Source organism: Hyposmocoma kahamanoa, unplaced genomic scaffold, assembly GCF_003589595.1.
Source record: "Hyposmocoma kahamanoa isolate Upper Pololo Valley unplaced genomic scaffold, ASM358959v1 239, whole genome shotgun sequence".
In the NCBI taxonomy this organism is placed as follows: Eukaryota; Metazoa; Arthropoda; class Insecta; order Lepidoptera; family Cosmopterigidae; genus Hyposmocoma; species Hyposmocoma kahamanoa.
Window position 1 is genome coordinate 600,989 of NW_020653756.1, and position 16,133 is coordinate 617,121.

At 37.8% G+C, this 16,133-nt stretch overlaps 1 protein-coding gene across 1 annotated transcript in view; it reads right to left on the reverse strand.

Moving 5' to 3' along the window:
• Nucleotides 1-745: 745 nt before the first annotated feature.
• The window catches only part of LOC113228737, a 114,857-nt gene continuing 99,469 nt past the window's right edge, over nt 746-16,133 (reverse strand). Inside the window, exons 8-12 of the mRNA XM_026462100.1 lie at nt 9,380-9,568; nt 7,918-8,157; nt 4,856-4,988; nt 1,097-1,249; nt 746-981 (exon numbers count right to left, since the gene is read on the reverse strand). Of these exons, the coding sequence (XP_026317885.1) occupies nt 746-981; nt 1,097-1,249; nt 4,856-4,988; nt 7,918-8,157; nt 9,380-9,568 (951 nt within the window). The remainder of the gene's footprint in view (nt 982-1,096; nt 1,250-4,855; nt 4,989-7,917; nt 8,158-9,379; nt 9,569-16,133) is intronic.

A 16,133-nucleotide genomic window follows, 5' to 3' on the forward strand; every position in this document is an offset into this window, starting at 1 on the left:
GACTATTACATAATTTTCTATGTTGTTAATTGCTTCGTAGTCTTTGAGCCAGTGTTCTGTAACACAAAACACGTCAACGGAAATATCGTGCAAAAAAAGACTTATTTCTAATGTTTCGCCAGAAAAGCCTTGAATATTTTGATGTACTACATGGAAACGATTAGACTTTTCTGTTGTCGTGTTTTTTAGTTTAAATTATGGTTAGTAAAAAGTATACTGTTGCTACTTAAAGTAGGAGCATTGTCGTGGGACTGTGTTATATCTTCTATAACAGCGTCCTTAATATTAAAAGATAGCAAACTAGCTATATGTCTCAGATACCTTATGGGTAAAAGTAAATTATCCTCATAAAGTTTGAAGTTCCTTGCGAACTTATTAACGTCTAAACAAAATATAACGTCACTATGACGGCAAGTCAAATTATGAATGTGCGAATTTATGTTATGTATATACTTACTACGAGGGATGCCTAGGATAGAGCAGTAAGGGAATGGCACTTAGTATGAATTTACACCCACACTTCTCATGAATTCTCAAGAACACGTCAATGCTACTATTTACTTCTTTTTGGACAATGTGAACAATCAGCTATATCGACGAAGGCGTACCTATGATACAAAGCAAGCGGCTTAGTGATAAATCCATACGTAGAAATGTCGTCGGTGTTTTTTCGTTATAACTCTGCGATTAAATATAACTAAAGTATATAAATAGCCCCTGTTCACAATAAACTTGATGTAATATATCATATTGGCAACTTACAGCAATTCCTCTCGTCCTGTCCCCATAGACAGTCCCTCTTTCCGTCACAAATGTGCGCTTGCGAGATGCACTGTTGATTCCCGCAGTGCACGTCCCCGCTGCGCTTGCACACGCGGCAGTTGAGCTCGTCGGAACGATCTGCGCAGTCGACGTGTCCGTCGCAGCGCCAGTCGTGCGGGATACAGCGGTTCACGTCACATTGAAACCCGTTCGGACATACTGGTAGAGGACAATCACACGTTGCAGTGAAGACGTCAGTCATTGATATTTGACTTCATTTGAAGCATTTGCCAAATAGTTCGTGGCGTAAAAGAAACTTAAAGAGAGATCTCACCTGCTTTGGATGCTCTGAAGCGTACTTCCTTCACCTCGCGGTTGCCGAGGCAGACATCAGTGTCCATGGACTCAGGGAAAATATCACATTGCAAGTAGTCCGGCATTGATAAGCCGAAAACCTCAAGGAAGAAACCGCAGCGACGCATCGTTTCTGAAATAAAACTTTGTTAATGAGAATGTCCAAGGACGTGTCCTGGATCACACATCGAACGCCTTACATATTGTTCTCGAAGTAAAGTAATAGCGTCATTGTTTATGTTATCGTAAATTGATAACACTTATTTATAGGTTCCTAGGCCAGTATTTTCTATGTTTGCGCTTATAAAAGAGGCAGAGAAAAGGAAAGCAAAACCAGACGATAATGATAATAATGCACACACTCATAGCCTCATACTAGGGAAACCCGGTTCGCGAGTGGCGTGGTCACACAAATAGATAACAAATTAAATCCAAACTCACGGGAGAAATAAATGTAGGCCATATAAATATTTCTTCCGGCCCGGGAATCGAACCCGGCCACCTCTGCGTGGCAGACCAGCAAGGTAAACGTTCGGCCAAGGAGCCAGTAAACATATAGAAAAAAATTCGACGACAATCGCTCGTCACTCAGAAAACTCAACGCTGTATTGATGCACGAGTGATTAAAATTTGGTTCCGGATAATAAAATTGGTTAAAACAATATTTGTCACATTGATGTCCGAAATTAAAAGAGTCAACAAGTTAATTACCACCTGTTTCCATTGAACGCGTTAACCGCCAGCGAGGCGAATAACGTGTGCGATAAAATAACGAGGAACGCGTCCGCGAGCCAACGGCGCGCGCTTTTCAATACGATACAATAGTATTTTATACAATCGTTGCATAATAAGGGTTCGTAAAATCGAGTACCGTGTTTACGACACGAGGCTTTGCCAAGTTTATTATGTTTAAGTATTATGTTATGATTGCATACAATACTTTTCTACGACTGAATAAAATAATTAAACAACCAATATTTAATATATATTTTACTAAAGAATAAACGCAATTTTTTTTTTCATTAATTTTTTACCCATTTATTAGGATATGCAAAGGTTCCACCATACAGCCTCTTCATATGGTTAAACGCAAGCCAAATAAACGCTACAAAACAAAAAACCAAAGAGATACGAGCGAAGTGGTCAAGTACCGCAAATTCAACCAATCATTTTTTTTACAAAGATTTATGGCCTGGTTGTAAGACTTTTAGGCCAATTTAACCAATCAGGAGACAGTATAGCGTTTAAGTAGCGTCCTAATTGACATTTTAATTAGCAAAAATACAACGTTCTTTTTTTGAAACTCATTATTATTCCATGTACAGTACTTTAGTACTCTGTGTAGTAGTTCTGTGTACAGAACTTTAATGAAAATTTTCAGCTTAGTGGCGAGTATCATAGACAATAGAATTTTGATTCAGAACTAAAAAGAGCGCCTGTAGGATATGGTTTTAGAAATTATAATTGACAGATTAGAGTGGAGTAGAAAAACACTTTTATCTACACATATATCATATAAATGATATATGTGTAGATACATAACACATTTAGAGTGTATAAACACTCTATAATGTGTTCAAAAACCGCAAATTACAACCAGCATAAAGATAAACTGTTTTGTTAGAACAAATTTCTTGTGTGTGAAAATATTATTATTGCTTCTTACTATCATCGAATTCGATTTCATTATGACACTCAAATTTCGAGCATCTCTGAAAAACAAAACAATTTCATTCGACGTCAATTCTAATATCAGTCGAGGTCATTGACTTACAAATAAATGGACGACGGGTCTAATACAAAAACCACGAAAAAAATGTCCCAAGTCAACCAATTCGAAATTTAAATTGTAATGTCATCGCAGTATCGCGCTGTCAGTCGAACAAATGAAGACTAAAGCGGAGTTTGGCGCTCTGTATACGATTTTAGCGCCTTACAAGTGCGGACACTTTTTAGCGCGGACCCGACGTCCATATAATTGTAAGTCAATGGTCGAGATGAAGTTTTATTCGGAATGCCAAACAATTTTTACAAATTTCACGTGTTACTTGATATCGAACGATATATGATAGTTGGGGCCGACTCTATTTTGTCTATGAATTAAATAAAAACTATGGTTGCGTGAGATGCGCGAGAAAAGTTTTTATTTGCCGCCATTTCGCCAGTCGTAACTTGCGGTTCCTGAACACATCATAGAGAGCTTATAATATGTGTATAGATAAAGCAGTGTATGCATCTGTACATAATCAGGCATTAAAACGCTCGTGTGATGTTTTTATGAAATTCGCTTGTCTCGCTCCTTAAAGCAAGGACAAATTTAAAACATTTTTGATAACTATTCGTTGTATAGTTTATACTCGTACAACTCCGTTCATAAACCCACACTCGTATTTTAATGCCTTTTATTATGTAACAATAACATAAACCACTATTCTCTGTCAGTGTATTTTTAACCCTATTATGTACGTAAGTGTAATTTGTGGTTGTCTACCTTTGTGTGTGTCCATGGCACTCGCGACACAGGGTTTCCCTAGTGCGTGGCTATGAGTGTGTGCGTTATTGTTATTATACTACAGCCTACATCAAACCTGAGATTTATGAACCGAACTTTGACTTGGACTAAGTAAAAATGGCGAGCTAAGCACATTTTTCGTATTTACAAGACGAACTTTGCCAATGTTGAAGCAAGAAATTACGAAGTGAACTCAAAGTTCATTCAACTAGCGATTGTTATACAAATCTCAGTCTAAGAGTCGTATTCTAGAACTCTACTCAATGCTCAAGTCAGGATTGCACTTGAAACACAAGCACTGGAAATACGACCCTAATGGCAGGGACTTGAGTATGATTTCGAGCGCTTTAAACCATACTCAAATCCTGATTATGGTTTAAATGACTGAATACGACCTTTAGGGTCGTATTCCAGAACTCTACTCAATGCTCAAATCAGGAATTGAGCAGACTTGAATATGATTTCAAGCACTGGAAATACGACCCTAATGGCAAGGACTTGAGTATGATTTTCAGTGCTCACTGCAACACTCAAGTCCTGACTTGAGTATTGAGTAGAGTTCTGGAATACGACCCTAAGACAGCATAATGATTGCTAATGCGTTATAACAATATAAAATCACACAAGCTACAGTCAGTGATTACTAGAAATCAATAATTTAATTTTAATTTAATGTTTAAACTAAGTTTTGGCGATCTCAATGGCCTAACGATTTTGTGGGCCGTAGATATGGGTGAGTTGAATTTGAAAAACGAAGTTTTCAAAATTAGTTCAGGTCTGGGTGTTTAGAGTTGTGCCCTGGAGTGAGTTTCGTTGCTTGGGTACTCAGAGAGCAGGGAATTCCCTTGTTTGGGACGGGTTGGTATGGTTACAAGCACAGTTGTCTATATATCCATGTCTAATCATAACTTATTTTGTAACCGACTTCAAAAAAAGGAGGTTCTCAGTTGGGCTGTATATTTTTGTGTGTACTTTTTTCGCTATTATATGGCATTTGTGAATAGATTATGATGATTTTTTTTTGTTGGAAAGAAGGTACCTCCGTTTACCTCTAGGGGTAGCAAACTGGGGATGAATCCGGGTTCGCGCACTTTCTGGTAGCCGATTGCAGTAAAACTTGGCAAATAGGTGTAAATTCACGAACTTTTGAGATCGATTTTTTTAATAAATAAGTTACAATTATTGTTGCATTTCTTTGACATGGTTATAGATGCTTTTTTGTTTTACCTTGGCAAAGACTCTTGCAGGGGCGCACCATGTGCCCCAGCGGGCCGCACTTGGGGACGAACAGCGAGCAGAGGAAAAGCGCTGTCAGCTCGTAGCAGCGCACGTCAACCACTGCGTCGTAGATCTCCAGGTCCTGGTAAAGCAAGGACAAATTTAAAACATTTTTGATAACTATTCGTTGTATAGTTTATACTCGTACAACTCCGTTTGTCAATTGTATTACGGATATCCACGTGGTTACTTTCGATCTGCTTCTTAAGAGAGGCAAGTCAATGAAAGATCTTGTGTACTTAACTATTATTTCTCTACAAGCGGTTTGAAGGTCGTTGTCAAGTGTTTTTTAAACCTTCTTGGTAGGTTAAATACGTTTTACTTGAACAACATTTTTTAAAACAGTTACCTGTTACAGAACCAATTTTCACTGCTTTAACTACAACCAGAGAGCGACTAGCTGTCACATAAGACTTTGTTCTACGTCTTTATTATAAGCTGTATATAAAAATTTGAAAGCAAGATCAATGAATAGAATGAGCAAATAAAAACTATAGATTAATTCCAGCAACTACTTTGACTGCCCCTTTATTTCATATAATTTGTTTGAAAATTTCATGTTCTGTAATGCCAAAACTACCACTTCACGTCCATTAGTACTGAAAGCGATTATATTTGCCTAGCAGCCAAAGAACAATCCTGAAAACTGGTATTCAGTTCACATTAACGTTTCAGCTTTAGCCAAGCGAGTATGAATTTACTTGTGTCAATAGTCATTATCTAGCTTTCAGGAGCTTTTAGCGGTTTTCAACGAATTTAAGCAGCTGCGTGAGATTAATCTTTATCACCGCAACAATGGCGGGCGAAGCGTCAAATAACAAACTTGTACAAGACAAGTGATGCTCAACGAATCATGTCCCCTTTGACTAAAGTTTATAGCTTACAATATACTAACTAATAAACTTAAGAGATAAAAAAATATTACATTTCCTACTCCTACATTCGTAAGAATCAAATGTGTTATACGGACTAGATGCGCCGTAAAAAAACATTGTATTTGATTTTTTATTGGCTGTTATAAAAAGGGAGTCTTGAAAAAGAGAAACCATAGAAATTAATAGATATATTTTTATGTACAAATGTGTAATATACTGCGGGTAAACATCAATTTGTTGAACATTTAGAGAAGGGGCAAGTAATATGATGAAAAGGAACGTGGAGGCAATTAATTTGTGAACCCAATGCTTATACCTCCACGCTAATCTGTTCGTCAGATGCGCGGGCACGTAGGCGTTTTAATGTAATTAGGTATTCTGTTCGTCTCTGGGTTATTGGTACATTTGAAATATTTAGTGTACAGAACGGCGATCTGTTTACGTTTACCTACAGAAACCGACGCAATGCTAAGGAAAGGTATCACTGAAGCTGTGGGAATGTGATTTGGATTGGTGATTTGAGACTGAATAAACTAGAAATACGGACAACGGAAATTCAACTCATCTTTATAATATAACATGTAACATTCTGAAAAACATCTCTAAAACGATGTTATAGGTTGAAACGGTTCGGAGCCCCATAGCCCATTAGAAGGCCAGTAATGACTTATAAAAATTGATGAGTGATTAGAACCACCGCAGTCGGCGCAGTACTCGCCGATGGTAATGATTTTTTAACGATTCGCCTTCACAACGGCACGGGGTGCCGCTGCTAGTTGATCGGGCATACCCAACGTTAACACCAAATCAAGGTTTTAACTCTAATCTCATATAAATTACAAATCTTGCTCGGTTGGACCAAAATGTTCTATGGAGTTCTTAGGTTTTCGCGATTGTTACATATAGGAAATGAAACTATTTTTCCGGATTTAAATCGCGTATATTTGTTTTTTCAAGCAAACCAACTACATATATAACCGGTTGATGATTGTACCACCTCGGTCAACCGTGACCATGGGACCTGTAAAGGGCCCGAAACGTTGGTTTGTTTGGCAAAATAATCTTGTTCTACTTTGCATGGTTTCAGCGGCAGCGGTAAAGTTTCTCTTTCTAAATAGTTCGTCCAGGAAAATACAGCCTAACTTTATATTGTACTCTGGCTCAGACGGGTAAGTGTGCTCGTGAAACTACATGCACATGAGACTTGTCAACTTTATGTCTCAGGGTGAGAGACCAGCATTGAGAGGCACTTCAACTTTTAAGGTGGCGTGGTCCTGTCATTCCCGGGTTTGGTCCATATGGTAGAGAAGTATTTTGTATTTGTGTTTTGTGTTCAAATGTTAGGAGGTAGTTAAAATGTCAAGTTGAAGCACGCAAGGTAGAGAAAGAGAGTAATGAGGAGGTTCTGAATTCGACTGTATTTTTGTGTGAGTGTGTGTGTGTGTGTGTGTGTGTGTGTGTGTGTGTGTGTGTGTGTGTTATGTGATTACTCTGACATTCGTGAACAGATTTTGAAAGAGGGTATGTCAGTATTGGTCCCATTTGAATTAGAAGAAAATATTTCACCTCCAGGGGTGGCAAACTAAGGGGATGGACCCGCTTTCGCGGACTTTCTGTTAACCGATGGCAATAAAACTGGACAAATAGATGCGATTCCAATACAAAAGCCAATAAGCAAACTTTTTAAGTCGGTTTTTTTAATAAAAAAAACCTTTTTTTCATAATATTTAGTGATGGGACGAACAAGCCATGCGCCTGATGGTAAGCACACACCTGTTGTACTGTTGCAGTGCCACTCAGAGCTTTAAATCGCAAAGATCTGAGTGGCACTGCCACTGCGCCCGTTACCCTGAGACATAAGTTGACAAGTCCCATGTGCCTAACACTCTCACTCTTTAAAACAGGAACGCAGTAATGCTGACATTACTTGACAGAGTCGAGAAATTTAAGTATCTCGGTCACTGGGTCACCAGTGATCTGAAGGATGATATGGACATTGAGAGGGAACGGAGGGCTTTATCGGTCAGAGCCAACATGATCGCCCGCAGGTTTGTTCGTAGTTCCGTAGAAGTGAATGTTGCATTGTTCAGGGCATTTTGCACTTCCTTCTACACATGCAGCCTGTGGGAGACGTACTCTCAGAAGACATATAGGGCCCTCCGTGTCCAATACAATAATGCGTTTAGGGTGTTGATGGGGCTGCCCCGATACTGCAGCGCCTCGGGCATGTTCGCAGCGGCTCACGTCGACTGTTTTTACTCGACCATGCGCAAACGGGCATTGGCACTGGTGAGCAGGGTACGGGTCAGCCCCAACACCATCATGCGCATGATTGCGGACAGGTTCGACTGTCCATATATGAACCAAGCTTGTCGCCTGCATGTTGTTTCAAACACTTAGTTCATAAGTTAAATAATTTTATAATGATAGTTTGTGTTTTGTAATATTTTGTAAATTTTAATTTACATTATTATTACCTGCATTAAATTTCAGGTAATAATAATGTAATGTGTAGTGAATGTATTGTCTATAATATGGGTTTTTGCTGCCCGAAATAAATGAATTTTATTTTTTATTTTATTATTTATTTATTACTGCTTGGCGGCAGAAATCGGTAAGGTGGCAGTACATCCCCGGAAGAATTCTTTCACAAGGAGCTCTACTGCTAATAAAAATTGTATTTAGTTATAACATATAACCAATTAAACGAAACTTTCTTTTTATTTACCACACGATGTGTCGTTGTTATTTAGCGTGATTCATGTTTGAATTAAATCAAAATGCCAAAGTATTTCTTTAATTATCCCCGTGTAATGGTCCAAAGAAATAACAGTCGTTTCGCCCTTGACGGAAGCTGCTCAAGTGTAAACGATGACGATAAATCTCTGAACGGTTACTCTCATAATTGGTCACAAATTTTACCAAGGTTTCATAAAACAGTTTATTAAAAATGCAAACAAAAAAAGTTCAAATATTATATTTTTTAACAGAAAAAGTTAGGGAAAATAATGGGGGTGGCACGTTAGAGAAACGGTAAATTGTTGATACTTTCACTTTGCGGCTTCATGATGATAATATTGAAAATAAATCTGGCTTGGTAGCACTTTCTCAAATTATGTGAAGGCAAAATTTAAATAGTGAAAAAACACTGCAAACCAACTTCCTAATTTGATATGGTCACATTCTTGTAGTGTTTGGAGTTTTGCTATGTAATAATAATAACAAAAATGTTATGTGTACGAATTTTTGTTGTAATCAAGATTACGACAAAAAATGACAACTGAAATCATTGACTTACAATTATATGGACGTCGGGTCTGCGCGTCATTCACGCTTTAGTCCTCGTTTGTTCGACTGACAGCGAAGCAAGCAAAATTAGACAGTACTGCGATGACATTACAACTTAAATTGAACGTTTTAGCTTATTCATATTCCTTTACATGTCACTACGTTTAAATAGGTTGACTTGGGACATTTTTTTCGTGGTTTTTGTATTAGACCCGTCGTCCATATAATTGTAAGTCAATGACTGAAATATAAGAAAAATGTAGCCACGATTTTCGGTTAATCGAGCATAACAGACATTTTCATATCTTACCTGCTGAGCATCCCTCTGTCCGAAATGCCCAATATAATTGGGAAAGATGGTGTAGTTGTATGAGACGCGGTGCTGGTGGCAGAAGTTAACGATGACGGGCAGGCAAACGCCAGGCGCGGGGTTCTTGTCCGGTGGCTCCGTCGCCGCCGGCCACGCCACTATCGTCCGATTGACCACTTGGGAGACGTACTGTTGTTAGACAGAGACATAGATTAAAACAGGCTGAACAAATGTAATCCAAAGCAATATGAGTGACGGTCTCTTCTTCGTCCGTGACAAGAATGATAGGAGATGTGATGACGAGTGAGTGCCTCTCAACAGTAAAACTGTGACAAAGAGAAACTATTGAGCCGCACAGACCACTTCACGTGTCATTTCTTCATTGTCATTTCGATCCGTACCCTGGTTTCGAGATAAACAAGAAGTGGTTTAAATCATGTCGATATTTGTTTAGTCTTAAATGAACTTGGAATGATCTCCAAATGATCCTCAACCGGACATACCAAAATTACGGAACTGCGTCGGTTTTAATGACCAAAACTCGAAACTAATTATAAAAGGCAAAGTCCCCCAGGTACAGGCGCGAAAGTAAACTTTTTCCGACAATGAGCCCGCATTCCTTCCTCGCCTTCTCTGGATATTTCTGCAGTTATGCGAGTAATTAATGCCAGTTTTTTTTTGCTTAGTTTCGCGTGGATTTTGATCAACTTTTTGGACGGATTTGAATATATTAAAACTTCTTTTTAACGGATTCCGAAAACATGGAATTTGTTATATCAGACTTTGTACGAAGCAAACAGTCGGTTAAAACAATTTTTAACCGACTTTAAAAAAGGAGGACGTTTTCAATTTGACCGTAATTTTTAATCTAAAATTGCGTATACTTGTTTTTTCAAACATTACAAGGTTTCGAGCTCTCATTAAGCATTATTGAGAGATGGTTAAAGCCATAGTGTGAAATAATTTCATTATAATGTGTAGCAGGTAATCGCCAAAACCTCGATGTGATTTAATTACTTATAATTTGTTCTAAGGGTTTCATAAGTACTGCGAAGTTCATCAATGCGACTCAAACGTTTTCTCAATCGGAGTAAAATATAAGGAAGGTTTTATTCCAGAGAAGCCGAAATAACATTACCTACAATATTGGACGTTGAAGACTGGAAAACTATTTGAAAGAGCTAGAGAACAAATGTAGTATTTTTGTCTATCCATGACTATCCCAATAAATTGTCGAAAAAACTGAAGACACGAACTAAAATACCAAACTCAATAATGAATATAAGTAAGTAGTACGTAGATAAGCTTTTTTAAACCCACTTTAAGGGATAGTAAGAGCCTATGCCCACGGCGTATTTTATACGCGCCGCCGACGCGCATTTTACGAACGCGCGACATCTGTAGTGAATCGAGTCAAACGCGCGCAAATATCACGTTGCAAGCAAGAAGCTTGTATACTCCGCTGGAGTTTACACTTGCAATTTAATTTCACTAACCGAAATCAACAAACAACACCAAAATTGAAACTGTCTCTTATCAAAATGCGCGATACATACGCGCGACTACAGGCCATCTGCGGCGCGTAAACGCGCGTCCTTGGCGCGTATAAAATACTCCGCGTGCATAGGCTTTAAGGTTCCGTTTTATACCATTTACTTTTATATCGTACCGTAACGATATATATATATATAAGAGAACCCCCTATACTAGCGACTTTTGAGCGTCAGCGTCTTAGCCAACGTACGTACAGCGTCGATACGATGTCCGCACGGCGGCGGCACATCGCCAGCGCGGCGTCAATGGCCGACTGCTGGGGGTCTACTGCGGTCCTTTTGATTTAGTCGAGTATTACCATTGACCTACCAATAAATGGGCATCGGGTTCGCGCTAAAAAGTGTCAATACAGAGCGTCAATCGCGCAACAGTCTTCATTTGTTCAGTGACAGCGCGGTTGGCAATCATGCAGTACCATATAAAAATAACATGTAAAGATTACCGCAGTAAAGTGTAAAAACAGGATTTTGTATTATATTTTCACTAAACAAATATATTGTGTTATCATATGTAGTTCTCATTTAAAAGTGTTATTTTGTACAGTTTTATCGTATTTAATTTATATATAAATGAATCGTAAATATAAATTACAAAAGCACACAAAATAATCAAATAGCTAACTGTCCTTTTTCTACACATTGCATGCGCTAAAGATGGAAAGAGACCCATTACGTCAATTTCAAGAAGTTTAAATAAAGTTTTTGGTCATTTTCAATTCTTCGAACCACAAGTGATTGAAATATTTAGAACAAAGAAACTATAGAGTCGCTATGATTTTAATCTTATTTAAAAAAATATTTTTTTATTAATGACGTTTCATTCGAGCTAACGAAATAAAATGTCAAATGTATTTTTTAGGAAGATTACAAAACTAAATTAAATCGGTTTTCGGAATTACAGTTTACATTTAGTTGGAATATCAGTACATTTCTTATAGTACACGCTAACTTTCACATTTGTAGTAATATTTGTATGTTTGTACCTGCCCAACTCTTTATTATTTCTTTAAGTGAATTTGCACAAACTTGGCACATAATATATATAAAAATTAATTAATATTTACGATAAAGGCTACTCCATTACTCTTGTGTTCAAGTAATTTTCATTCGAAGCTAAATATGGTGCATTTTGTTAAATTTCCAGTAGAAGCTAAATATGGTGTTTTTGGGTCCTTAAATTGTTGCAAGCAAAACTAGGTCGTACTGCAATGACGTTACAATTTAAATTAAATGTTTTTGTTTTTTTATATTTCGTTACATGTCGCTGCGTTTGTATAGGTTAACTTCGGACATTTTTTTCGTGGTTTTTGTATTAGACCCGACGTCCATTTGTTGGTAGGTCAATGAGTATTACTTATTTGACAGTAATTGTTTCGGACGGAGGTCGGACGGAAGATGGGAGTAGACCTTCTAAAGCCGAACGTCGGGCATACCTACGCCACGCCGGCGTGGCGTCGCCGCCCGCGCGGACATCGTGTCGACGCTTGCGTGCGTTGACAAGACGCTAACGCGTGAAAGACGCTAGTGTGGGTGGTCTCTAAGCGATTCCGATTTATCAAAATTATGTTCCCGTAACACCTCTTAATGTAAATAAATGTTCATTTTTACATTTCTCGACGGAAATTACAAAGGAATACTAAACACCATTTATCAAATGTGCGTTCAAGAAAACCAATTTCTTTGCAATATCACCTGGACGTAGATCAACATGTTATACCCGTGGCGATGCGTTGCGACATGTCGAGCCGTCTTTTGTTGACCCGTCGACCCTTGTCAGCTTTTCAAACCGCGCGGATGATGTTGATGTTTTCCTCGAACCCTCGAAATTTCCAAACGTAAGATGTGTCTTTTCAGGTTACAGAGACGTCGGTCTCTTCCGTTATTAACGATCTGTGTAGTGGACTACAAGCTAACATCGATAAAAGGTTAAAATTTTTTTGTGGAAAATTGTACAACAGGTGACAAAATTACCACGCACAACGGTTACTTTTGCTGAGGAAGAGCGGCTTAATATAACTAACTTCTAAATAAGTTTTGGGATTTCGATAGACAAAAACGATATTAGAATAGAGATCATCTTTCCCATTAACGGCTACGTATTTTCAACTAGCGTTCCAAGCAAGTGGCATACATACATACTAAGTAGTTTCCAATGAACCCGTCATTCGAATATAATCGAATGAAAATTGTATTGTATTGTATTGTAGCCACTACAAAAAGGAAAAAAGGTGTTGTGTAATCGAGTATCTTAGATAAGTGATTGGAAAAAATATTCTTTGAATTTCAAATATTCACTGAATGTTTTATTTTTTTGGACATGACTGGAACGTGGAAAATTTGGGCTTAATTTTACAACTAAATTTTGTACAACCGGGAGCGAAAGGTAGAGCCTTTTGGAATATTAGCACTGATATAGGTACATAGTCTATTTGTTTCATTTTTAATATTTTAAGAAAGCTGGTGAAATCATCCAAATGCAAACTAAAACTAAAATCGTTTACCTTTTGTACTAAGCTCGTTGCCATAAAATTATTCATCAAAATAAACGCCTTTTTTCTTAATCTTAACAATGATACTTACAATTACTTTACATTCTTGACACTCTTAAGCCTAAAAAGGTTTGTTTGAGTGTTGCAACACTTCTTTCTTTCTAATCCACAAGTTTCCATTTTTTTTTTCAAGTTTCAATTCCATAGCATTCTCATGAAAGTCATACATAATCATGTATAGATAATATTTACCACAAATATAAGAAGTAAAAATCATTAATATATTTAAACTCTTTGACTGGGCCGATAGGGGTATAAATATAAATGGTGAGCGCCGATATTGTCATTTTCGCCGAAACTGCTGATGAACTCCAAAATATGATGGAAGAACTTTACCTGGCCTCAATAAATGTTGATCAAACAATGAACACCACAAAGACAAAAATCATGTGCAAGGAACCCATCACACATGGTAAACGGCAAAACTGTTGACGTCAGCGGCGGATTGACGAATATGTCTACTTGGGACACCTGATTACATGTGGGAAGGACGGACAATCTAAAGAAGTGCAATGCCGCATTAGACACAGGTTGTGAGACGTTCGATAAGTTGTCCCAAATTTTCAGATATAATAAGGCCTTTTCTCTCAAACGAAGGACTTATGAGCATTGTGTTCAGCTAGTTATGGTATACGGTGCGGAAACTTGGACCCTTATACAGTTGTGCATCTAAAAGTTGCAGGTAGCCCAAAGAAAAATGTAACGCGCTATATTAATCTGATCTGATTATTTTGATCTGATAGCAATCTGAGCGGCAGAATAAAAAATACAGACATCCGGAGTCGCACTAAACTATCTGGAGTGGGGCGAATCATTGCGCAAAGAAAGTGGCGTGGTCACATGAGCCGCAGAACCGATGACCGGTGGAGCAGAAGAGTGCTGGAATGGAGACCGAGAACCGGTACCAAAAGAGTTGGCCACCAGAAGGCTAGATAGACGGACGATATAGTCAAGGTAACCAAAAAATACCTGGATGCAAATGGCCCGAGACCGAAAAAAATGGCGTGCAAATGAGGAGGCCTACACTCAGCAGTGCGTGACTAAAGGCTGAAGAAGAAGAGATCATTAAACGATTTCATTTGCCACAAGAACCTATTTTTAAATCACAATTGATTAGACATTGATTTTGCTGCAATTAATAATTTGAAGCTTCAAGTAATAATAATTTAATTAAAATGAAAATGCAATTAATGTAGGGAGGAAACGTAAATCTCGTGAATATTAAGATGAAATTTTACCTGATTTTTAATTTATATCTGCATAATTTCTGCTAATTATTATAGTGTCGTATTTTAATGTGAAGCTTCTGTTATTGGCCTTTAAAATTTACACGCTGAAACTTTTCTTGGATTCGCAACCGACCAACGTTCGCGCGTGACAACAGGAAAAATCAACGTGAACGAGCTTACTTATCTCGTAACGAATCACCCTTGCTCTCATGTTTCTCGCAAGCGCAATTCGATAAGCGATTTTTTCCTCGTTATTATTAAAAATGCTTCCGTAGTCCGCCAAGTATTTAATCTCGCTTAATTTTATTAATTTTAAGTGCCAATAAGAACAATAAAGACTGTTTTTTGATGTTCGTTAATTTTACTCGAATATTTATCATTGTTCTGTGTATTTTTGTTTCTCCCGTATGCATTCCATTATTATTTGTCCGATTGTGACAAAACTCGCGAGTTGCAGGTCGGTAACAGTTTCTGAAGTATTATATCCGACTATTGGACACGGGCCTCCTCTAAGAAGGCTTTATATCGTAATTCACCACCCTGGCCCAAGATTGGAGACACAGGTTTTCAGTAGCATTGTAACGCGTGCCGGGTGCAACTCGTTATATTAAATTATTGTACTTAAGGGACGGTTGAATAAGAGCAAACTGCTAACATGGAATGAATAATATTTTATTGAACAAAAGTATGTAGTAGTTGCATATTTTATTGACACTTACGCTTTTGTAAAAGTGTGCGTGTGTATTTTGTAACGGAATTCGAAGCTTTGGCGTAAGTTTCCGTTTATAAGCGTGTGTTTTATGGGGACTATGTAAGCACGCTTTAGCATGACCGCACGGGTTAGCGTTACCTGGTCGGTACTTCAGTAAAATTTGCACTTGTGTGGACACCGCGTCGCAGAATACACAATACAGTTGGTACTATTATGTACATACTATGTTTTGTTATTTTTGTAAATCAGATAAACGGTTTACCTGTTTTTCAATTAAAGTTATTGCTCCATATAAAGATTATAATGGTGTTAACATATAGGTCCGTATTATAATTTCACGCTTAAGTAAAGCGACTCACCAATCGCTTTAAATAATTAATGAGTTTATAAAAACGATGCATTTGTTTTTATAATTTCATTAATTGCTTAAAGTGACTGGTTTCAAAGATTCTTGTATGCTATCACTGTGTACCAGAATAAACTATAATACATCAAACACACTAATGTGTTTATTGAATTTGATTATAAATCAGTGTATTGTACTCTTGAGAGTGTTTCGGCTGTATGGGTGTTGACGTGAATGATGCAGTGCACACACATGCACGTGATATCTAAAACGAAAGCGCGTTTTTACAAACACTTCGGACTATATATACTATACTAGATGCCGCGCGATGCGCCGGGCCGCTAAAGCGGCCCGCGAGGGCTTTC